This window comes from Carcharodon carcharias, chromosome 2 (assembly GCF_017639515.1).
Source record: "Carcharodon carcharias isolate sCarCar2 chromosome 2, sCarCar2.pri, whole genome shotgun sequence".
NCBI classification, from domain to species: Eukaryota; Metazoa; Chordata; class Chondrichthyes; order Lamniformes; family Lamnidae; genus Carcharodon; species Carcharodon carcharias.
The window spans coordinates 123,044,999-123,069,451 of NC_054468.1; the positions used below are offsets into that span (position 1 = coordinate 123,044,999).

Consider the following 24,453-nt stretch of genomic DNA (forward strand, 5'->3'; position numbering starts at 1 on the left):
ACAGCTCCACCCAATCTTATCCTTTGCTAACATCCATGTTCATGCACTTTCCAACAAGGATCAGCCATTAATGATCAGGACTGCTCAATAATAACACTGCACAATAATTGGATGTTGAAATTTCCAGAAAAGAAAGTAACCATTCGAACATAGGAACAGGAGAAGGCCATTTAGTCTTTCGAGCCTGTTCCATCATTCAGTGTGACCATGGCTGATCTCACCCTACCTCCATATACCTACCATTGGTTAATACCAATCTGTCAATTTCAAATTTAGAATTAGCAATTGATCTAGCACCAATTGGCATTTGCAGAAGAGAGTTTAAAACTTCTACCACTCTTTGTGTAGAAATGCTTCCTAATTTCACTCCTTCAAGGTCTGGCTCAGATTTTTAGACTGTGCCCCCTAGTCCCAGACTTGCCAGTCAGCAGAAGTAGTTTGTCTCTATTTACTTTCTGTTCCCCTTAATATCTTGATGGTTTAGCTCATGCATGTAATACAAAAGTTCTGTAGACTAATGAAAATATAGGTTGAGCTACTTCACCACATTCAGAATTGGTATTAGCTACCAAACAAAGGTTTTGCATGATTGTGTCTTGGGACCATGTCTCGCTGACAGTTGTGCCTCAGCTGAATTTCATTCGCTCTTGTCTTGGTTTCTAGATAGAATGTGCATGAAAATCAGCTTCATGTGGCATTTCATTACTGGTGGCCGGTTGTGGAATACTAATGGTGTGGACAATTCCACATCCCCAATCCCCAGTCTCCCAAGTTTTAGGTTGATGTGCGGTGGATGGCATGTTACCTCTGAGAAGAGAAGCATTTGGGGAAATAAACAATCTTCCTAAAACAAAATTTCTTGGTGTTTTATTATTCTTCTGAAACCATTAGTTGAAGAATTTGCCAAATCCCTGTTTATTTTTAGGGTCAGTGACGATTTGCAACTGACGGAATTAGAACTTGGCAGAGTTGCCAATAATCTTCAAGAACTTCTCTACAGTGCTTCCGACGTCTGCCATGACCGCTGTGTTAAATTTCTTATGGCTAGAGCGAAGGTAAACTGAATTGTTTTCAGTTCCAATATGTCACTGTTCTATTTTAATGTGTAATTTGACCGTGTGTGCTGTCTTCTGCTAATCATTTGATTGCTGAACGCTTTATTTACTTAGCAAATAGTGTAAAAAGCCAGTTCTAAGCTGCATAAATCTTCACGGCCCCAGCATCAAGCCTCTGGTCAGTTTTCCTGCTCTTGCAGGTTTTAAGCCTTTCTGATGTTCTTCTTTCTCTTATTGATTACATCTGGAAAATCTTTCTGCTCAATTATTTCACATTTCCCCAAAATAAATTCTGCACAATTGTTTAGTAACCATAAAAAGATTCCTAGTTGCTATGGCATTCACTATGCAGACTTAACCTGAGAGGAGGTGTTTGAGAGTTGTTTTAAGTGTGAATTCTAAGGTGAGTGAATTGTCATAAAGCTGCAAAGACTAAACTGATTAAATAGGTGCCCTCCCTGGAATCTGCATGTCCAGTGTAAATGTCTGCATCTCCACAAGCTTTTCATTGTCTGAAGGAAGCTGCATCCCACTTTAGTCTTGTTTTCACCTAGACTCACCTCTTGGGCCTATCCCTGCCCTCACTCTCGATTGTAGATTATATTGATGCCCAGTAGCCAGCCCTGCCAGCTACATCCCTATGCTGCAAGCCTCAAACTGATGCCTGTGCTATTCCCTAAACCTCGGTGTGCCAACTTCCTTCTAGACCATTCTGCCCTATTTCTCATGCTGGCCAGCTTTTGTTTAAATAAAAGTTTATAAACTTCAGACCTCCTTACTCAAGATCTGCCTTCAAACATGAGTAATGGTGCTGTTATATGAATAATTTATTTCACATCTTTGCGGTCTTAGATAAATGCAACTAATGTAACCATTTAGAATTTATTGGCAGATAAAGACAACGCTTCGCAGGTCACATGACAAGTTGAGACGGCCACTGATAGAGTACATGGCATCTGTGACTTTATAAACAGAGATAGAATTCAAAAGCAAGGAAGTGATGCAAAATCTTTATAAAGCACTGATTAGGCTTCAATTGGAATATAAGCCCAGTTCTGGGCACCACACTTTTGGGAGGATGTCAAAGCCTTGGAGAAAGGGGACAGAGAAGATTTACCAGAATGATCCCAGGGATAAAGGATTCAGCTATGTGGAAAGACTGGAGAAGCTGGAATTGTTCTCCTTGGAGATTTAATAGAGGTGTTAAAAATTGAAGTTTCGATAGAGTAAATAAAGAGAAACTGTTTCCATTGGTAGGAGGTGCAGTAATCGGGACACAGATTAAAGCAATTGGCAAAAGAATCGGAGAGGACATGAGAGATTTTTGATGCAGAGAGTTGTTGTGATCTGAAGGCACTGCCTGAAAGTGTAGTGGAAACAACTTCATTAGTAACTTTCAAAAGGGAATTGAATACTTGAAGGGGAAAATATTGCAGGACTAAAGGGAAAGAGCAGGGGGAAGTTGCATTAATTGAATAGCTGTTTCAAGCACAAGCACAATAGGCCAAATGGCCTCCTGTACTGCATGGTTTTATACATTGTACTGTTCTGGCTCCACTTCTCTGTTACTCAGCTGTGCCTGTGTTCTGCTGTCTTGGTAAAAGCTACTGTTGTTTGGGGAGATGATCATTTTGTTTTGAAAGTTACTTTAGAAACAATTGTTCATGCTTCAACTTGCCCTGGATGTGCGTGAAAACCCAAATTCCAATCGTATTCGCCACTCGTGAAAATGATTTCCCCAGTGATTACATTGTGCAGTCATTTTCCAGGCTAGAGGTGTGGGGGTGGGGAGTGAATGCGACTTGCAAACCAGAAGTCTTGCATGCTCTGTAACTGTCTAGTTCTGCTGAAAATCTAAAAATTCTGAGAGCAGTACAAATGTCTATGGGGAAATGGGCATACTACCTTCCTGTGATTATTGAATTGACCGATGGGTCTCCAAAGTGACATGAATTCCAGTTGTAGGGCTTTGATGGAAAAACATTGCTGGAGGCAATTCTAATCCTGAATTGCTAAGGTATTGAAAAGTTTAATTTTCCAGTAAATTTTACAACTTTATCAACATTCTATGACAAACCTATTCTCATTACTGTAATGAACGTATTGGTCTGAAATCTCTTAAGATTTCCAATAGGTTGTTGCACATATGTATTTTACCGAATCGTAAGTTGTGCTGTATTAACAAACATGTTCTAAAATCCATATTATGCAAGTTTGGTGTATGTTGTCCAAAATCTTGAAAGGGAGATTTAAAAATGAAAACTGCATTTAAATACTGTAGTTAGGACTGCAATCTGAATGTTATATTTAGGATTCTAAAAATGATGCATCTTACACTCTTTTAAATTTCTAACTATTTGACCCTTTCAGATGTTGGTCCAGATCATTTCTTTCAAAGTGAAACTCTTATCTGTTACTTGGAATGCCACATGTGGGCTCTCCTACAGAGGTCCACTTTCAAATCTGATTGTACTTATTGAGTAATTCTTTTGTAATCCGTATTATAACACAAGGTAGTGAAGCCTACAGAAGTAGAGTGCTGACTGTCTGGGCTAGTAGAAACTGAGTTAGCAGCAGGAATGTCACAGAAAAGTGCTATTTCTGTCACTCAAACATGGAACACTAGTGATCAAAGCCCTGGAGGAAGTCTGATAGAAACATTACTTTCTTCTAACTGTTGACGTTTTGTGCTCATCTATTGCTGAGCAATGGAATAGTTTGGCACTACAGACATCTTTTGTCAAAATCAAAAATTTCTAGGTTTGGGATAGACCAGGTAGTTTTACTAGCCTCAAATTTCCTGGAAAGTTTTGGTGTAATTCAGGAGTGGTATTACACTGTAATTTTCCTCAGTTGTTTCCTGAAACTCTTTGCTGCTCATTTCCTTATCCCTGCCTTCATGCAAAAGACCAATGCACGCAAGTTTTCTGAATTTATGTGACTAATGCGCTTGAGTACTGAGACCTACTTAACCAAGTGCTGTTGGTCTTGGTGCATCTGAAATTTTTCAGGCAACCCCCTGGCCCATTTCTGACTGTTCTGAAAGATGAAGCAGCTCAAATGGTCTTTCTAATGGGAATATCCCAGCAGCAGAGGCTGAGTGAGGCATTAAGGCAGCAGACAGTATGTCACTCCTGTTTATCCCTATTGATGACCATGTATTTGCACTTGTTTGATTCTACTTTTTAACAACATGGTGTAGGCGCATTAACTCTGTAAACACTTCCCATTGACGAAGTCGACTCAGAAATGGGTGTGAATTTCTGCAAGCGAAATCCAAGAAACTTGGGGCCATTAACTTCTCTAAAACCAGCATTGTGGATGTACCCTCACTATATATGGTTATGGAGATGTGCTCTATGCTTGCTTACTTAGCCATGGTTTGCTTACATATAATGTTAATGTCATCATTATGTAGAGAATATAGGTTGGGACCTTTTTAAATTGTTGAACTCATCAGATTATGCTGTATACAACTACGATAGGTGTAATGATGATGCTGAAATAATCGCCCTTTTGAAAATTAAACTCAGATTGTTCTTCCTCTCATTTCCTTCCTCCTTAATTGACTTACTGGAACGACTCTCATTTCCTTGAACTGTGTAAGTGCTGCTAATCTTAATTACATGATCTTTATGTGTTGTTAAGAAACTATAAACAGTTTGAAATGGAAAAAATAACAAATTGACACCTCTAAGGATTTTAATTTCATTTGCTATCAAAATGCCTACTAGATTTAATTGGCCTGGAGGATAGTGAATTTTTACTAATTTCGCTATCTGAAATAATCAGAACCCGTGTTGTTGAAATGAGTTGCAGTCTTCTCTACAGAGCAAGGCCATATCCCAATACTTCGGCGATATGCTTACCTGTAATGAAACATTGTCGCTGTTGCTATTGAACACTCTGTTTTCCATTTGAAAAATTCACCAACTCCTGTGCACTGTTAATAATACTAGATGATGGTATGATAATTTACAGACAAATCCATCCTATAGCTTTTACTGGCAAATGATTAAGTTTCAGTTCTACAATTTTTGATCTTATTGGGAATGCCATTGTAACGCACAGGCAGCTGTTAAGAACCTTTGCTTTATTGTAAAATGTAAGTGCCCAATGTGATACAATCTGTTCTCTAGTTTATGCCAACTCCCTGTGTACAATTTAAATCCAGCAATACATGGGAGCTGAGAGAGGTAAATAATAAAATGAGCAGCAAGGTAATAGTGGGTAAAGAAAGAAAACAGACATTGGTACCATTCTGATGTTGTACTGTCCTGAGAAGTAGGCCAGTTAAACCCCACCACAATCCCAGTTCAAGGTGACCTGGCTGAGCAGGGATTGAATTTGGTAACGCTTAACTTGTGCTGAACTGTAGGGTTACAGTTGGTAGGAACATGGCTGAAAACGTACAAACACATTTCATTTAGGAACTATACTATTGTCAGGAAGAAGGGGGAGTTTCATTCCTCAAGACTTATCCTCTGGCCACTTTCCCATTAATTCACATTTACCAGGGTCCTCCTAGTCTGTTCTTTCTTCATAACTGATTATTATTCATCACCTGACATCCTTCTGTTGATAATCCATTTTCCATTCATCAGCCTTTTTTCAGATTGCAAATACTCGCTGCTTATCCCCTCCCGTTTTCCCAGTGACTCGATTGAATGACTACATTTTCATCTCTCTGGGCCCTTCAGTGAAGTAGTAACGATCTTATTTGTTTCAATTTCTCCAGGTCACCTGCATGTATAACCAACAGGTAATGTATCATTGGGGCCACCTTCAGTCCTCCATCAATCATCATTTTGTCGCTGATCTTTTCAGCCTCGTTGGTGCCTTGGCACTTGGCCTCAGTTTAAAAAAACTGGGATGGATTCAAACACAGCTATCATAAGTAAAAGGGCAGTATGCAAACCCACTGTCCTGCACAGTCCACTGTACAAGGTGGGACTAAACAAGTCAACAATAAGTGCCAAATAAAAACAGAAAATGCTGAAAAAACTCAGGTTTGACAGCATCCATGGAGAGAGAAACAGAGTTAACATTTCGGGTCCATATGACTCTTCTTCAGAACTCTAAACGGCCTTGAAATGTTAACTCTGTTTCTCTCTCCATAGATGCTGTCAAACCTGAGTTTTTCCAGCATTTTCTGTTTTTATTTCATATTTCCAGCATATTTTGCTTTTAACACGAAGAACCAGGTTGGTTGAATGGAAGCTAATTCAAGAAGGAAAGAGATAAATATTCACTTTAGTTGTGTGGTAATGTGTCTGTGCTTTGTTATTTTAAGTTGTTTACATGGTTTCTTTTCCATTTTTCCTTTTTTAAGGACGGTTTCCTCGAAAAGCTGAACTCTTCGGAGTTTGTGGCACTGTCGCGAGCAGTAGAAACCTTTGTTCAGGAAACGGAGAAGGTTTGCAGCAGGCGAAGCATGTCCCTTCGCGGAGCCCTGCAAAGCCAGGCCAATAAGTTTGTCAACCGATTCCATGATGAGCGGAAGACAAAACTCGGGTAAGCCCACCATCACGGATGGAAATGCAGTTTGTAGCTGTTCACAATGGAGTTGAAACTGGTTTCCGGACCAGAGGGAATTAGGCTAGCCCCATCTTGCAGTACATCTTCGTGTTTCTCTGTTGTAAAGATGGGGTGAACAGACAAATTTACTGAGGCATATAAGGTTGGATGGGACAGGTCAAGAGGGAAGACAGCAAGGCATCAAAGCATGATGGTCATCAAAAGTGTGAGACCTTCGGACATTGGGCATCAGGGGTAATGAGGTCAATCAGACATACTTAGGTGGAATAACCTCCCATCAAATTAAAGAATCATATTCCTATTAAATTTGCATTTGAATTATTATCAAAATTTATTTAGACTTGTGATAAAAATGTGATAAATCCAAAATCCAAAGCTGTATTTGATTTTGAGTTTTTGAACTTTTACCAATATAAAAATTTCTGTGTATGCGTCCACTAATATATCTCCTGTGGTGTTTCACACAGGTGCAGGAACAGTGGCCAGGAGCTGGCAGGGTGGTAGTTTTAGGGTAGGGTGAGGAGTTAGTGTCAAATAGCAGGAGGCCATTGAACAAGTGGCGGTGGTGGGACATAGGTAGTGCCAAGGACCTCAGGTGGCTGGGGAATGTAGAGTGACGTGGGTTATGCTGTTGTTTTAGATTCTGGAAATATGATTAATACCAGGTATTTATACAAAACTAATCCAACAGTGGGTGCCTTGTATAATCACATTCTATGCAAACGTACATTCTCTTTATTCTTACAAATTCTAATGTCCATTTTTAATTTGAAGAAATTACGTTTCTGTAAGGACAATGAAAATAGGCATTGGTCTGAAGATCTAAACTCTAAATGAGAAGCTAATGTGAGACTGCACTGGATACTCATTAGAGTTTAGAAGAATGAGAAGTGACCATCTTGAAACATATAAGATTCTGAGGGGGCTTGACAGTGAGGATGCTGAAAGGATGTTTCCCCTCATGGAGAATCTGGAGCTCGGGGCACAGTTTAAAAAATAAGGGGTCTCCCATTTAAGACTGAGATGAGGAGGAATTTCTTCTCTCAGTGAGCCATTAGTTTTTGGAATCCTTTTCCCCAGAGAGGAGTAGAGGCTGGGCCATTGAATATATGCAAGGCTGAGGTAGATTTTGATCAACAAAGGGAGTCAAGGGGGGAGGGGGCACAGGCAGGAAAACTGAATTAGAATCAGATCAGCCATGATCTTACTGAGTGGTGGAGTGGGCTCCATTGGTTGAATGGCCTACTCCTATTTTTGATTCTGAAAGAGGCACATGATAAAATCTAGGGTTATTGATGCAAATGATAAGCTGGATGCAAGGGAAGCAAAAAAAGATCAGAAAGGGTGAGAGAGTATGAAGCAAAACTGGCAGATAGCTTAACGGAAAAGGATTTTTAAAAAGTATTTTAATAGTAAAATAGTTAACAAAAGGTAGGATCAATTAACGATATTAAAAGAAGCCTTATGAAAGATGAAGGAATGGCAGAGATAATAAATTAATACTTTGCCTTGATTTTTGGGGAAGCCTGTAATGGTGGATGCGAAAGGGAAGAGGAACAGTGAACAGGAATACTAAAGATCAGGAAGTTGTATGGGGGAGAAAGACTGATGCAACTCAAGTAGACAGTGTTCTGGGCCCTCATGGCACACATTCTAAAATGCAGAAGTAAGTTAGAGAGTAAAGCAGAGCCTCTGACAACAATCTTGCATACTAAATATTCACAGTCAATCATTACCAGTTATAATTATAATTCTGAATGACAGGCAGTGACTAGTGTGGCACCACAGGGATCGGTGCTTGGGCCCCAGCTATTTACAATATATATTAATGATTTGGATGAGGGAACTAAATGTAATATTTCCAAGTTTGCTGATGACACAGCTAGGTGGGAGTGGTGAGGAGGATGTTGAGAGGCTTCAAGGTGATTTAGACCAGTTGAGTGAGTGGACAAATACATGGCAGATGCAGTATAAAATGGATAAGTGTGAAGTTATCCACTTTGGTAGGAAAAACAGAATGCAGAGTATTATTTAAATGGTGATAGATTGGGAAATGTTGATGTACAAAGGGACCTAGATGTCCTTGCACACCAATCATTGAAGGTAAGCATGCAGGTGCAGCAAGTAGTTAAGAAGGCAAATGTTATGCAGGCCTTCATTGCAAGAGGACTAGAATACAGGAGCAAGGATGTCCTACTGTAGCTGTACAGAGCCTAGGTGAGACCACATCTGGAGTATTGTATGCAGTTTTGGTCTCCTTGCCTAAGAAAGGATATACTTTCCATAGAGGGAGTGCAACAAAGGTTCACCAGACTGATTGCTCGGGTGGCAGGATTGTCATATGAGGACAGATTGGGCCGACTTGGCCTGTATTCACTGGAGTTTAGAAGAATGAGAGGAAATCTCTTTGAAACGCATAAAATTCTGACAGGGCTGAACAGACTGGATGCAGGGATGATGTTTCCTCTGGCTGGGAGTCTCCAACAAGAGATCACAGTCTCAGGATGCAGGGTAGACCATTCAGGACTGAGATAATGAGAAACTTTGTTACTCAGAGGGTGGTGAACCTGTGGAATTCTCTACCAAGAGGACTGTGGAGGCCAAGTCACTGAATATATTTAAGAAGGAAATATATTTCTGGACTCTAAAGGCGTCAAGGGGTATGGGGAGAGAGCGGGAGTATGGCATTGAGATAGAGGATCAGCCCTGATCATATTGAATGGCGGAGCAGGCTGGAAGGGCAGAATGACCTATTCCTGCTCCTATTTTCTATGTTACAGGTTTCTAATTTCAAGTAAAGATTATCAAAGTGCAATAATCTTATAAAGGTGTGATTTTTTTGTTATCAGTAGTCATATATAATTACAGAAATCCTAATGTATGGGATTCTGATGTCAATTTTTGTTTTGCTATAGCCTTCTGTTGGATAATGAACGTTGGAAACAAGCTGAGGTTCCAGCTGAGTTTCAAGACTTGGTCAATTCAATCGAGGATGGAGTGATTGCTTTACCTGAGAAAAAAACCACAGGTCAATTCTTTACAAATTTTTAAAAAATCAACTTTTTATCAGATTTTACTCGTTGGATGAAATGTTTCTTTAATTTCTAAGTATGGAAATAAAGTTTTACAATGATATAGAAATATATTTTAAAAGTTTAAATGCTGAATGTCTGTTAGCCAGCATATGAAAATTTTCATAGACTGAGAGATTTACACTAAACTGAGCCACCTATATGAGAGAAAAATAATCAATCTCTTCCTATCTGATCTCATTAACTCTTTATCAATTTTGCATAATCTTCAGTTATCAAAATGTCATTCAAGTAGAGAGAATTTAGTTCTGCGAATGTAGCGGAAATTGCATTTTATTTGTATTAAGAGTGAATTGTTTACTTTTTAGCTCCACAAGAGCGAAAACCAGCTGATTTCTTATCTGTCGATGAACAGAAATACGCTGTAGTTGGGTAAGCTGCCTTTCGTTATAGTACGGGCTGTAGTTGGATAAGGCTGCTTTTTGTTATAGTACGGGCTGTAGTTGGGTAAGGCTGCCTTTCGTTATAGTACGGGATGTAGTTGGGTAAGGCTGCCTTTCTTTATGGTACGGGATGTAGTTGGATAAGGCTGCCTTTCGTTATAGTACGGGATGTAGTTGAATAAGGCTGCCTTTCGTTATAGTACGGGCTGTCATTAGCTAAGGCTGCCTTTCGTTATAGTACGGGATGTAGTTGGATAAGGCTGCCTTTCGTTATAGTACGGGATGTAGTTGGATAAGGCTGCCCTTCATTATAGTACGGGCTGTAGTTGGGTAAGGTTGCCTTTCGTTATAATACATGACATAGTTGGGTAAGGCTGCCTTTCGTTATAATACATGTCGTAGTTGGGTAAGGCTGCCTTTCGTTATAGTACGGGCTGTAGTTGGGTAAGGCTGCTTTTCGTTATAGTACGGGATGTAGTTGGATAAGGCTGCCTTTCGTTATAGTACGGGCTGTAGTTGGATAAGGCTGCCTTTCGTTATAGTACGAGCTGTAGTTGGATGAGGCTGCCTTTCGTTATAGTACGGGCTGTAGTTGGATAAGGCTGCCTTTCGTTATAGTATGGGCTGTAGTTGGATAAGGCTGCCTTTCGTTATAGTACGGGCTGTAGTTGGATAAGGCTGCCTTTCGTTATAGTACGGGCTGTAGTTGGGTAAGCTGCTTTTCGTTATAGTACAGACTGTGGTTTGGTAAGGCTGCCTTTCGTTATAGTACGGGCTGTAGTTGGATAAGGCTGCCTTTTGTTATAGTACGGGCTGTAGTTGGGTAAGGTTGCTTTTCGTTATAGTACGGGATGTAGTTGGGTAAGGCTGCCTTTCGTTATAGTACAGGCTGTAGTTGGGTAAGGCTGCCTTTCGTTATAGTACGGGATATAGTTGGGTAAGGCTGCCTTTCATTACAGTACAGACTGTGGTTGGGTAAGACTGGCATCCATCATAGAACAGGCTGTAGTTGGATAAGGCTGGCATCCTTTATTGTATGGGATGTAACTGGGTAAGGCTGCCATTCGGTATAGTATAGGCTGCAGTTGGCTAAGGCTACCATTTGTTATAGTATGGTCTGTAGTTGGGTAAGGCTGCCTTTCATTTTGTAAGGCTGTAACTGGGTAAGTCTGGCATTCATTATAGTACAGGCTTTGGTTGGGCAGGGCAGCCTTTCATTTTGTACAGGCTGTAGTTGGGTAAGGCAGCCTTTCATTTTGTACAGGTTGTAGTTGGGTAAGGCTGCCTTTCATTTTGTACACGTTGTAGTTGGGTAAGGCAGCCTTTCATTTTGTACAGGTTGTAGTTGGGTAAGGCTGCCTTTCATTTTGTACAGGCTGTAGTTGGGTAAGGCAGCCTTTCATTTTGTACAGGCTGTAGTTGGGTAAGGCTGCCTTTCATTTTGTACAGGCTGTAGTTGGGTAAGGCAGCCTTTCATTTTGTACAGGCTGTAGTTGGGTAAGGCAGCCTTTCATTTTGTACAGGTTGTAGTTGGGTAAGGCAGCCTTTCGTTATAGTACGTGTTGTGGTCGGGGTAAGGCTGCCATTTGGCATCATACGGGTTGTAATTGGGTACGGCTGCCATTTGGTATAGTACGGGCTGGCATTCGGTATAGTGTGAGTTGTAGTTGGGTAAGGCTGCCATTTGATATAGTACGGGTTGTAGTTGGGAAAGATTGGCATCCATTATAGTAACCTGCTGTAGTTGGGTAAGGCTGGCATTCGGTATCGTACAGGTTGTAGATGGGTAAGGCTGCCATTCGGTGTATTACGGGTTGTAGTTGGGTAAGGCTGCCATTCGGTATAGTACAGGTTGTAGTTGGGTAAGGCTGCCATTCAGTATAGTACAGGTTGTAGTTGGGTAAGGCTGTCATTCAGTATAGTACGGGTTATAGTTGGGTAAGGCTGCCATTCGGTATAGTACGAGTTGTAGTTGGGTAAGGCTGCCTTTTGATATAATACGGGCTGTAGTTGGGTAAGGCTGCCATTCAGTATAGTACAGGTTGTAGTTGGGTAAGGCTGCCTTTCGGTATAATACGGGCTGTAGTTGGGTAAGACTGCCATTCTTTAAAGTACTGGTTGTAGTTGGGTAAGGCGGCCCTTCATTATAGTATGGGCTGTAGTTGGGTAAGGCTGCCTTTCGTTATAGTACGGGCTGTAGTTGGATAAGGCTGTTTTTCGTTATAATACGGGATGTAGTTGGGTAAGGCTGCCTTTCGTTATAGTATGGGATGTAGTTGGATAAGGCTGCTTTTCGTTATAATATGGGATGTAGTTGGGTAAGGCTGCTTTTCGTTATGATACGGGATGTCGTTGGGTAAGCCTGCTTTTCGTTGTAGTACGGGCTGTAGTTGGATAAGGCTGCCTTTCGTTATAGTACGGGATGTAGTTGGGTTAGGCTGCCTTTCGCTATAGTACGGGCTGTAGTTGGAAAAGGCTGCTTTTCGTTATAGTATGGGCTGTAGTTGGATAAGGCTGCCTTTCGTTATACTACGGTATTTGGTTGGATAAGGCTGCTTTTCGTTATAGTATGGGATGTAGTTGGATAAAGCTGCTTTTCGTTATAGTACGGGCTGTAGTTGGATAAGGCTGCTTTTCGTTATAGTACGGGCTGTAGTTGGATAAGGCTGCCTTTCGTTATAGTACGGGATGTAGTTGGATAAGGCTGCCTTTCGTTGTAATACGGGCTGTAGTTGGGTAAGCTGCTTTTCGTTATAGTATAGACCGTGATTGGGTAAGGCTGCCTTTCGTTATAGTACGGGCTATAGTTAGGTAAGCTGCCTTTCGTTATAATACGGAATGTAGTTGGATAAGGCTGCCCTTCGTTATAGTGCGGGCTGTAGTTGGGTAAGACTGCCTTTCGTTATAGTACAGACTGTGGTTGGGTAAGGCTGCCATTCGTTACAGTACGCACTGTAGTTGGGTAAGGCTGCCATTCAGTATAGTACGCGCTGTAGTTGGGTAAGGCTGCCATTCGGTATAGGACGCACTGTAGTTGGGTAAGTCTGCCATTCGGTATAGTGTGGTCTGTTGCTGGGTAAGGCTGGCATCCATTATAGTTATGGGCTGTAGTTGGGTTAGGCTGCCATTCGGTATAGTACGAGTTGTAGTTGGGTAAGGCTGCCTTTCAGTATAATACAGGCTGTAGTTGGGTAAGTTGCCTTTCGGTATAGTACGGGCTGTAGTTGCGAAAGGCTGCCTTTCGTTATAGTACGGGCTGTAGTTGGGTAAGGCTGCTTTTCATTATAATCAGGGACGTTGTTGGGTAAGGCTGCTTTTCGTTATAGTCCGGGATGTAGTTGGATAAGGCTGATTTTCGTTATAGTACGGGCTGTAGTTGGGTAAAGCTGCTTTTCGTTATAGTACGGGATGTAGTTGGATAAGGCTGCCTTTCGTTATAGTACAGGATGTAGTTGGATAAGGCTGCCTTTCGTTATAGTACAGGATGTAGTTGGATAAGGCTGCCTTTCGTTATAGTACAGGCTGTAGTTGAATAAGGCTGCCTTTCGTTATAGTACGGGCTGTAGTTGGATAAGGCTGCTTTTCGTTATAATACGGGATGTAGTTGGGTATGGCTGCTTTTTGTTATAGCACGGGATGTAGTTGGATAAGGATGCTTTTCGTTATAATACGGGATGTAGTTGGGTAAGGCTGCCTTTCGTTATAGTACGGGCTGCAGTTGGATAGGGCTGCCTTTCGTTATAGTACGGGATGTAGTTGGATAAGGCTGCCTTTCGTTATAGTACAGGCTGTAGTTGGATAAGGCTGCCTTTCGTTATAGTACGGGATGTAGTTGGATAAGGCTGCCCTTCATTATAGTACGGGCTTTGGTTGGGTAAGGTTGCCTTTCGTTATAATACATGACGTAGTTGGGTAAGGCTGCCTTTCGTTATAATACATGACGTAGTTGGGTAAGGCTGCCTTTCGTTATAGTACGGGCTGTAGTTGGATAAGGCTGCCTTTCGTTATAGTACGAGCTGTAGTTGGATGAGGCTGCCTTTCGTTATAGTACGGGCTGTAGTTGGATAAGGCTGCCTTTCGTTATAGTATGGGCTGTAGTTGGATAAGGCTGCCTTTCGTTATAGTACGGGCTGTAGTTGGATAAGGCTGCCTTTCGTTATAGTACGGGCTGTAGTTGGGTAAGCTGCTTTTCGTTATAGTACAGACTGTGGTTTGGTAAGGCTGCCTTTCGTTATAGTACGGGCTGTAGTTGGATAAGGCTGCCTTTTGTTATAGTACGGGCTGTAGTTGGGTAAGGTTGCTTTTCGTTATAGTACGGGATGTAGTTGGTAAGGCTGCCTTTCGTTATAGTACAGGCTGTAGTTGGGTAAGGCTGCCTTTCGTTATAGTACGGGATATAGTTGGGTAAGGCTGCCTTTCATTACAGTACAGACTGTGGTTGGGTAAGACTGGCATCCATCATAGAACAGGCTGTAGTTGGATAAGGCTGGCATCCTTTATTGTATGGGATGTAACTGGGTAAGGCTGCCATTCGGTATAGCATAGGCTGCAGTTGGCTAAGGCTACCATTTGTTATAGTATGGTCTGTAGTTGGGTAAGGCTGCCTTTCATTTTGTAAGGCTGTAACTGGGTAAGTCTGGCATTCATTATAGTACAGGCTTTGGTTGGGCAGGGCAGCCTTTCATTTTGTACAGGCTGTAGTTGGGTAAGGCAGCCTTTCATTTTGTACAGGTTGTAGTTGGGTAAGGCTGCCTTTCATTTTGTACACGTTGTAGTTGGGTAAGGCAGCCTTTCATTTTGTACAGGTTGTAGTTGGGTAAGGCTGCCTTTCATTTTGTACAGGCTGTAGTTGGGTAAGGCAGCCTTTCATTTTGTACAGGCTGTAGTTGGGTAAGGCTGCCTTTCATTTTGTACAGGCTGTAGTTGGGTAAGGCAGCCTTTCATTTTGTACAGGCTGTAGTTGGGTAAGGCAGCCTTTCATTTTGTACAGGCTGTAGTTGGGTAAGGCAGCCTTTCATTTTGTACAGGTTGTAGTTGGGTAAGGCAGCCTTTCGTTATAGTACGTGTTGTGGTTGGGGTAAGGCTGCCATTTGGCATCATACGGGTTGTAATTGGGTACGGCTGCCATTTGGTATAGTACGGGCTGGCATTCGGTATAGTGTGAGTTGTAGTTGGGTAAGGCTGCCATTTGATATAGTACGGGTTGTAGTTGGGAAAGATTGGCATCCATTATAGTAACCTGCTGTAGTTGGGTAAGGCTGGCATTCGGTATCGTACAGGTTGTAGTTGGGTAAGGCTGCCATTCGGTGTATTACGGGTTGTAGTTGGGTAAGGCTGCCATTCGGTATAGTACAGGTTGTAGTTGGGTAAGGCTGCCATTCAGTATAGTACAGGTTGTAGTTGGGTAAGGCTGTCATTCAGTATAGTACGGGTTATAGTTGGGTAAGGCTGCCATTCGGTATAGTACGAGTTGTAGTTGGGTAAGGCTGCCTTTTGATATAATACGGGCTGTAGTTGGGTAAGGCTGCCATTCAGTATAGTACAGGTTGTAGTTGGGTAAGGCTGCCTTTCGGTATAATACGGGCTGTAGTTGGGTAAGACTGCCATTCTTTAAAGTACTGGTTGTAGTTGGGTAAGGCGGCCCTTCATTATAGTGTGGGCTGTAGTTGGGTAAGGCTGCCTTTCGTTATAGTACGGGCTGTAGTTGGATAAGGCTGTATTTCGTTATAATACGGGATGTAGTTGGGTAAGGCTGCCTTTCGTTATAGTATGGGATGTAGTTGGATAAGGCTGCTTTTCGTTATAATATGGGATGTAGTTGGGTAAGGCTGCTTTTCGTTATGATACGGGATGTCGTTGGGTAAGCCTGCTTTTCGTTATAGTACGGGCTGTAGTTGGGTAAGGCTGCCTTTCGTTATAGTACGGGATGTAGTTGGGTTAGGCTGCCTTTCGCTATAGTACGGGCTGTAGTTGGAAAAGGCTGCTTTTCGTTATAGTATGGGCTGTAGTTGGATAAGGCTGCCTTTCGTTATACTACGGTATTTGGTTGGATAAGGCTGCTTTTCGTTATAGTATGGGATGTAGTTGGATAAAGCTGCTTTTCGTTATAGTACGGGCTGTAGTTGGATAAGGCTGCTTTTCGTTATAGTACGGGCTGTAGTTGGATAAGGCTGCCTTTCGTTATAGTACAGGATGTAGTTGGATAAGGCTGCCTTTCGTTGTAATACGGGCTGTAGTTGGGTAAGCTGCTTTTCGTTATAGTACAGACCGTGATTGGGTAAGGCTGCCTTTCGTTATAGTACGGGCTATAGTTAGGTAAGCTGCCTTTCGTTATAATACGGAATGTAGTTGGATAAGGCTGCCCTTCGTTATAGTGCGGGCTGTAGTTGGGTAAGACTGCCTTTCGTTATAGTACAGACTGTGGTTGGGTAAGGCTGCCATTCGTTACAGTACGCACTGTAGTTTGGTAAGGCTGCCATTCAGTATAGTACGCGCTGTAGTTGGGTAAGGCTGCCATTCGGTATAGTACGCGCTGTAGTTGGGTAAGGCTGCCATTCGGTATAGTACGCACTGTAGTTGGGTAAGTCTTCCATTCGGTATAGTGTGGTCTGTTGCTGGGTAAGGCTGGCATCCATTATAGTTATGGGCTGTAGTTGGGTAAGGCTGCCATTCGGTATAGTACGAGTTGTAGTTGGGTAAGGCTGCCTTTCAGTATAATACAGGCTGTAGTTGGGTAAGTTGCCTTTCGGTATAGTACGGGCTGTAGTTGCGAAAGGCTGCCTTTCGTTATAGTACGGGCTGTAGTTGGGTAAGGCTGCTTTTCGTTATAATCAGGGACGTTGTTGGGTAAGGCTGCTTTTCGTTATAGTCCGGGATGTAGTTGGATAAGGCTGATTTTCGTTATAGTACGGGCTGTAGTTGGGTAAAGCTGCTTTTCGTTATAGTACGGGATGTAGTTGGATAAGGCTGCCTTTCGTTATAGTGCAGGTTGTAGTTGGATAAGGTTGCCTTTCGTTATAGTACGGGATGTAGTTGGATAAGGCTGCCTTTCGTTATAGTACAGGCTGTAGTTGAATAAGGCTGCCTTTCGTTATAGTACGGGCTGTAGTTGGATAAGGCTGCTTTTCGTTATAATACGGGATGTAGTTGGGTATGGCTGCTTTTTGTTATAGCACGGGATGTAGTTGGGTAAGACTGCCTTTCGTTATAGTACAGACTGTGGTTGGGTAAGGCTGCCATTCGTTACGGTACGCACTGTAGTTTGGTAAGGCTGCCATTCAGTATAGTACGCGCTGTAGTTAGGTAAGGCTGCCTTTCATTATAGTACAGGATGTAGTTGGATAAGGCTGCCTTTCGTTATAGTACGGGCTGTAGTTGGATAAGGCTGGCATCCTTTATTGTATGGGATGTAACTGGGTAAGGCTGCCTTTCAGTATAATACAGGCTGTAGTTCCGTAAGTTGCCATTCGGTATAGTACGGGCTGTAGTTGGGTAAGGCTGCCTTTCGTTATAGTATGGGCTATAGTTGGGTAAGGCTGGCTTTCATTTTGTAAGGCTGTAACTGGGTAAGTCTGGCATTCATTATAGTACAGGCTTTGGTTGGGCAGGGCAGCCTTTCATTTTGTACAGGCTGTAGTTGCGTAAGGCAGCCTTTCATTTTGTACAGGCTGTAGTTGGGTAAGGCAGCCTTTCATTTTGTACAGGTTGTAGTTGGGTAAGGCTGCCTTTCATTTTGTACAGGCTGTAGTTGGGTAAGGCAGCCTTTCATTTTGTACAGGTTGTAGTTTGGTAAGGCAGCCTTTCGTTATAGTACGTGTTGTGGTCGGGGTAAGGCTGCCATTCGGCATAATACGGGTTGTAATTGGGTACGGCTGCCATTTGGTATAGTACGGGCTGGCATTCGGTATAGTGTGAGTTGTAGTTGGGTAAGGCTGCCATTCGGTATAGTGTGAGTTGTAGTTGGGTAAGGCTGCCATTTGATATAGTACGGGTTGTAGTTGGGAAAGATTGGCATCCATTATAGTAACCTGCTGTAGTTGGGTAAGGCTGGCATTCGGTATCGTGCAGGTTGTAGATGGGTCAGGCTGTCATTCGGTCTATTACGGGTTGTAGTTGGGTAAGGCTGCCATTCGGTATAGTACAGGTTGTAGTTGGGTAAGACTGCCTTTCGGTATAATACGGGCTGTAGTTTGGTAAGGCTGCCATTCAGTATAGTACAGGTTGTAGTTGGGTAAGGCTGCCATTCGGTATAGTACGGGTTGTAGTTGGGTAAGGCTGCCATTTGGTATAGTACGGGTTGTAGTTGGGAAAGATTGGCATCCATTATATTTACCTGCTGTAGTTGGGTAAGCCTGGCATTCGGTATAGTTTGGGCTGTAGTTGGGTATGGCTGCCATTCGGTCTATTACGGGTTGTAGTTGGGTAAGGCTGCCATTCAGTATAATAGGGGTTGTAGTTGGGTAAGGCTGCCATTCAGTATATTACAGGTTGTAGTTGGGAAAGTCTGCCTCTCGGTATAATACGGGCTGTAGTTGGGTAAGGCTGCCATTCAGTATAGTACAGGTTGTCGTTGGGTAAGGCTGCCTTTCGGTATAGTACAGGTTGTAATTGGGTAAGGCTGCCTTTTGGTATAATGCGGGCTGTAGTTGGGTAAGGATGCCATTCTTTAAAGTATGGGTTGTAGTTGGGTAAGGCTGCCATTCAGTATAATACAGGTTGTAGTTGGGTAAGGCTGCCATTCAGTATAGTTCGGGTTGTAGTTGGGTAAGGCTGCCATTCGGTATAATACGGGCTGTAGTTGGGTAAGGCTGCCATTCAGTATAGTACAGGTTGTAGTTGGGTAATGTTGCCTTTCGGTATAATACGGGCTGTAGTTGGGTAAGGCTGCCATTCTTTAAAATCCAGGTTGTAGTTGGGTAAGGCTGCCATTCGGTATAGTACGGGTTATAGTTGGGAAAGATTGGCATCCATTATAGTTACCTGCTGTAGTTGGGTAAGGCTGGCATTCAGTCTATTACGGGCTGTAGTTGGGTAAGGCTGCCATTCGGTATAGTACAGGTTGTAGATGGGTAAGACTGCCTTTCGGTATAATACGGGCTCTAGTTGGGTAAGGCTGCCATTTGGTATAGTACGGATTGTAGTTGGGTAAGGCTGCCATTCGGTATCGTACAGGTTGTAGTTGGGTAAGGCTGCCATTCGGTATAGTACAGGCTGTAGTTGGGTAAGGCTGCCTTTCGGTATAATACGGATTGTAGTTGAGTAAGGCTGCCATTCAGTATAATAGGGGCTGTAGTTGGGTAAGGTTGCCATTCGGTATAGTACAGGTTGTAGTTGGGTAAGACTGCCTTTCTGTATAATACGGGCTGTAGTTGGGCAAGGCTGCCATTCGGTATAGTACAGGTTGTAGTTGGGTAAGACAGCCTTTTGGTATAATGCGGGCTGTAGTTGGGTAAGGCTGCCATTCTTTAAAGTACGGGTTGTAGTTGGGTAAGACTGCCATTCAGTAGAGTACAGGTTGTAGTTGGGTAAGACTGCCTTTCGGTGTAATGCGGGTTGTCGTTGGGTAAGGCTGCCATTCTTTAAAGTACGGGTTGTAGTTGTGTAAGGCTGCCATTCAGTATAGTACGGGTTATAGTTGGGTAAGGCTGCCATTCGGTATAGTACGGGTTATAGTTGGGTAAGGCTGCCATTCAGTATAGTACAGGTTGTAGTTGGGTAAGGCTGTCATTCAGTATAGTACGGGTTGTAGTTGAGTAAGGCTGCCTTTCGGTATAATACGGGCTGTAGTTGGGTAAGACTGCCATTCTTTAAAGTACGGGTTGTAGTTGGGTAAAGCTGCCCTTTATTATAGTACGGGCTGTAGTTGGGTAAGCCTGCCTTTCATTATAGTACGGGCTGTAGTTGGGTAAGGCTGTTTTTCGTTATAATACGGGATGTAGTTGGGTAAGGCTGCCTTTCGTTATAGTATGGGATGTAGTTGGATAAGGCTGCTTTTCGTTATAATACGGGATGTAGTTGGGTAAGGCTGCATTTCGTTATTAAACGGGATGTAGTTGGGTAAGGCTGCTTTTTGTTATAGTACGGGCTGTAGTTGGGTAAGGCTGCCTTTCAGTATAGTACAGGCTGTAGTTGGGTAAGGCTGCCATTCAGTATAGTATGGGTTATAGTTGGGTAAGTCTGCCATTCGGTATAGTGTGGTCTCTTGTTGGCTAAGGCTGGCATCCATTATAGCTATGGGCTGTAGTTGGGTAAGGCTGCCATTCGTTATAGTACGAGATGTAGTTGGGTAAGGCTGCCTTTCAGTATAATACTGGCTGTAGTTGGGTAAGTTGCCATTCGGTATAGTACGGGCTGTAGTTGGGTAAGGCTGCCTTTCGTTATATTACGGGCTGTAGTTGGGTAAGGCTGCTTCTCGTTATAATACGGAACGTAGTTGGGTAAGGCTGCCTTTCGTTATAGTATGGGATGTAGTTGGATAAGGCTGCTTTTCGTTATAATACGGGATGTAGTTGGGTAAGGCTGCTTTTCGTTATAGTCCAGGATGTAGTTGGATAAGGCTGCTTTTCGTTGTAGTACGGGCTGTAGTTGGGTAAAGCTGCTTTTCGTTATAGTACGGGCTGTAGTTGGATAAGGCTGCCTTTCGTTATAGTACGGGATGTAGTTGGGTAAGGCTGCTTTTCGTTATATTACGGGTAGTAGTTGGGTAAGGCTGCCATTCAGTAGAGTACAGGTTGTAGTTGGGTAAGGCTGCCTTTCGGTATACTGCGGGCTGAAGTTGGGTAAGGCTGCCATTCTTTAAAGTACGGGTTGTAGTTGGGTAAGGCTGCCATTCAGTATAGTACAGGCTGTAGTTGGGTAAGGCTGCCATTCAGTATAGTATGGGTTATAGTTGGGTAAGTCTGCCATTCGGTATAGTACGGGTTATAGTTGGGTAAGGCTGCCATGCAGTATAGTACAGGTTGTAGTTGGGTAAGGCTGCCATTCGGTATAGTACGAGTTGTAGTTGGGTAAGGCTGCCTTTCGGTATAATACGGACTGTAGTTGGGTAAGGCTGCCATTCAGTATAATACAAGTTGTAGTTGGGTAAGGCTGCCTTTCGTTATAGTACGGAATGTAGTTGGGTAAGGCTGCTTTTCGTTATAGTACGGGCTGTAGTTGGGTAAGGCTGCATTTCGTTATGATACGGGACGTAGTTGGGTAAGGCTGCCTTTCGTTATAATACGGGATGTAGTTGGATAAGGCTGCTTTTCGTTATAATACGGAATGTAGTTGGATAAGGCTGCTTTTCGTTATAGTATGGGCTGTAGTTGGATAAAGCTGCTTTTCGTTATAGTACGGGATGTAGTTGGGTAAGGCTGCCTTTCGCTATAGTATGGGCTGTAGTTGGATAAGGCTGCGTTTTGCTATAGTACGGGCTGTAGTTGGATAAGGTTGCCTTTCGCTATATTACGGGCTGTAGTTGGATAAGGCTGCTTTTCGTTATAGTATGGGCTGTAGTTGGATAAGGCTGCTTTTCGTTTTAGCATGGGATGTAGTTGGATAAGATGCTTTTCGTTATAGTACGGGCTGTTGTTGGATAAGGCTCCCTTTCCTTATAGTACGGGCTGTGGTTGGGTAAGGCTGCCTTTCGTTATAGTACGGGCTGTAGTTGGATAAGGCTGCTTTTCGTTATAATACGGGATGTAGTTGGATAAGGCTTCTTTTCGTTATAAGACGGGATGTAGTTGGGTAAGGCTGCTTTTCGTTATAATACGGGATGTGGTTGGGTAAGGCTGCCTTTCGTTATAGTACGGGCTGTAGTTGGATAAGGCTGCCTTTCGTTATAATACGGGCTGTAGTTGGGTAAGCTGCTTTTCGTTATAGTACAGACTGTGCTTGGGTAAGGCTGCCTTTCGTTATAATACGGGATGTAGTTGGGTAAGGCTGCCTTTTGTTATAGTACGGGCTGTAGTTGGATAAGGCTGCCTTTCGTTATAGTTCGGAATGTAGTTGGATAAGGCTGCCTTTCGTTATAGCACAGGCTGTAGTTGGATAAGGCTGCCTTTCGTTATAGTACGAGCTGTAGTTGGATAAGGCTGCCTTTCGTTTTAGTACAGGCTGTAGTTGGATAAGGCTGCCTTTCGTTATAGTACGGGATGTAGTTGGATAAGGCTGCCTTTCGTTATAGTACGGGCTGTAGTTGGATAAGGCTGCCTTTCGTTATAGTACAGGCTGTAGTTGGATAAGGCTGCCTTTCGTTATAGTACAGGCTGTAGTTGGGTAAGGCTGCCTTTCGTTATAGTACGGGATGTAGTTGGGTAAGGCTGCCTTTCATTACAGTACAGACTGTGGTTGGGTAAGACTGGCATCCATCATAGAACAGGCTGTAGTTGGATAAGGCTGGCATCCTTTATTGTATGGGATGTAACTGGGTAAGGCTGCCTTTCAGTATAATACAGGCTGTAGTTGGGTAAGTTGCCATTCGGTATAGTACGGGCTGTAGTTGGTTAAGGATGCCTTTCGTTATAGTACGGGCTGTAGTTTGGTAAGGCTGCTTTTCGTTATAATGAGGGACGTAGTTGGATAAGGCTGCCTTTCGTTATAGTATGGGATGTAGTTGGATAAGGCTGCTTTTCGTTATAATACGGGATGTAGTTGGGAAAGGCTGCTTTTCGTTATAGTCCAGGATGTAGTTGGATAAGGCTGCTTTTCGTTGTAGTACGGGCTGTAGTTGGGTAAAGCTGCTTTTCGTTATAGTACGGGCTGTAGTTGGATAAGGCTGCCTTTCGTTATAGTACGGGATGTAGTTGGGTAAGGCTGCTTTTCGTTATATTATGGGTAGTAGTTGGGTAAGGCTGCCATTCAGTAGAGTACAGGTTGTAGTTGGGTAAGGCTGCCTTTCGGTATACTGCGGGCTGAAGTTGGGTAAGGCTGCCATTCTTTAAAGTACGGGTTGTAGTTGGGTAAGGCTGCCATTCAGTATAGTACAGGCTGTAGTTGGGTAAGGCTGCCATTCAGTATAGTATGGGTTATAGTTGGGTAAGTCTGCCATTCGGTATAGTACGGGTTATAGTTGGGTAAGGCTGCCATGCAGTATAGTACAGGTTGTAGTTGGGTAAGGCTGCCATTCGGTATAGTACGAGTTGTAGTTGGGTAAGGCTGCCTTTCGGTATAATACGGACTGTAGTTGGGTAAGGCTGCCATTCAGTATAATACAAGTTGTAGTTGGGTAAGGCTGCCTTTCGTTATAGTACGGGCTGTAGTTGGGTAAGGCTGCATTTCGTTATGATACGGGACGTAGTTGGGTAAGGCTGCCTTTCGTTATAATACGGGATGTAGTTGGATAAGGCTGCTTTTCGTTATAATACGGAATGTAGTTGGATAAGGCTGCTTTTCGTTATAGTATGGGCTGTAGTTGGATAAAGCTGCTTTTCGTTATAGTACGGGATGTAGTTGGATAAGGCTGCGTTTTGCTATAGTACGGGCTGTAGTTGGATAAGGTTGCCTTTCGCTATATTACGGGCTGTAGTTGGATAAGGCTGCTTTTCGTTATAGTATGGGCTGTAGTTGGATAAGGCTGCTTTTCGTTTTAGCATGGGATGTAGTTGGATAAGATGCTTTTCGTTATAGTACGGGCTGTTGTTGGATAAGGCTCCCTTTCCTTATAGTACGGGCTGTGGTTGGGTAAGGCTGCCTTTCGTTATCGTACAGGTTGTAGTTGGGTAAGGCTGCCATTCGGTATAGTACTGGTTGTAGTTGGGTAAGACTGCCTTTCGGTATAATACGGGCTGTAGTTGGATAAGGCTGCCATTCAGTATAGTACAGGTTGTAGTTGGATAAGACTGCCTTTCGGTATAATACGGGCTGTAGTTGGTTAAGGCTGCCTTTCGTTATAATACGGGCTGTAGTTGGGTAAGGCTGCCATTTGGTATAGTACAGGTTGTAGTTGGGTAAGGCTGCCATTCGGTATAGTACAGGTTTCAGTTGGGTAAGACTGCCTTTCGGTATAATGCGGGCTGTAGTTGGGTAAGGCTGCCATTCTTTAAAGTACGGGTTGTAGTTGGGTAAGGCTGCCATTCCATATAGTATGGGTTGTAGTTGGGTAAGGCTGCCATTCAGTATAGTACGGGTTGTAGTTAGGTAAGGCTGCCATTCGGTATAGTACGGGTTGTAGTTGGGTAAGGCTGCCTTTCGTTATAGTACGGGCTGTAGTTGGGTAAGGCTGCCATTCAGTATAATACGGGCTGTAGTTGGGTAAGGCTGCCTTTCGGTATAATACGGGCTGTAGTTTGGTAAGGCTGCCATTTTGTATATTACAGGTTGTAGTTGGGCAAGGCTGCCATTCGGTATAGTTCCCTTTCGGTATAATGCGGGCTGTAGTTGGGTAAGGCTGCCATTCTTTAAAGT

The 24,453-nt window shown here is 43.0% G+C and overlaps 1 protein-coding gene across 4 annotated transcripts in view; it reads left to right on the forward strand.

Annotated features, from left to right (window-relative positions):
• Positions 1-24,453, forward strand: part of vps54 (VPS54 subunit of GARP complex) — a 144,192-nt gene that overhangs the window by 43,276 nt on the left and 76,463 nt on the right. For all 4 annotated transcript variants that reach the window (XR_005941698.1, XM_041177147.1, XM_041177158.1 and 1 more), the window contains exons 13-16: positions 926-1,055; positions 6,388-6,569; positions 9,509-9,621; positions 9,994-10,057. Coding sequence is in view for 3 of the 4 variants with exons in the window: in XM_041177147.1 (XP_041033081.1) it covers positions 926-1,055; positions 6,388-6,569; positions 9,509-9,621; positions 9,994-10,057 (489 nt within the window). In the remaining variant the exon portion in view is untranslated. The remainder of the gene's footprint in view (positions 1-925; positions 1,056-6,387; positions 6,570-9,508; positions 9,622-9,993; positions 10,058-24,453) is intronic.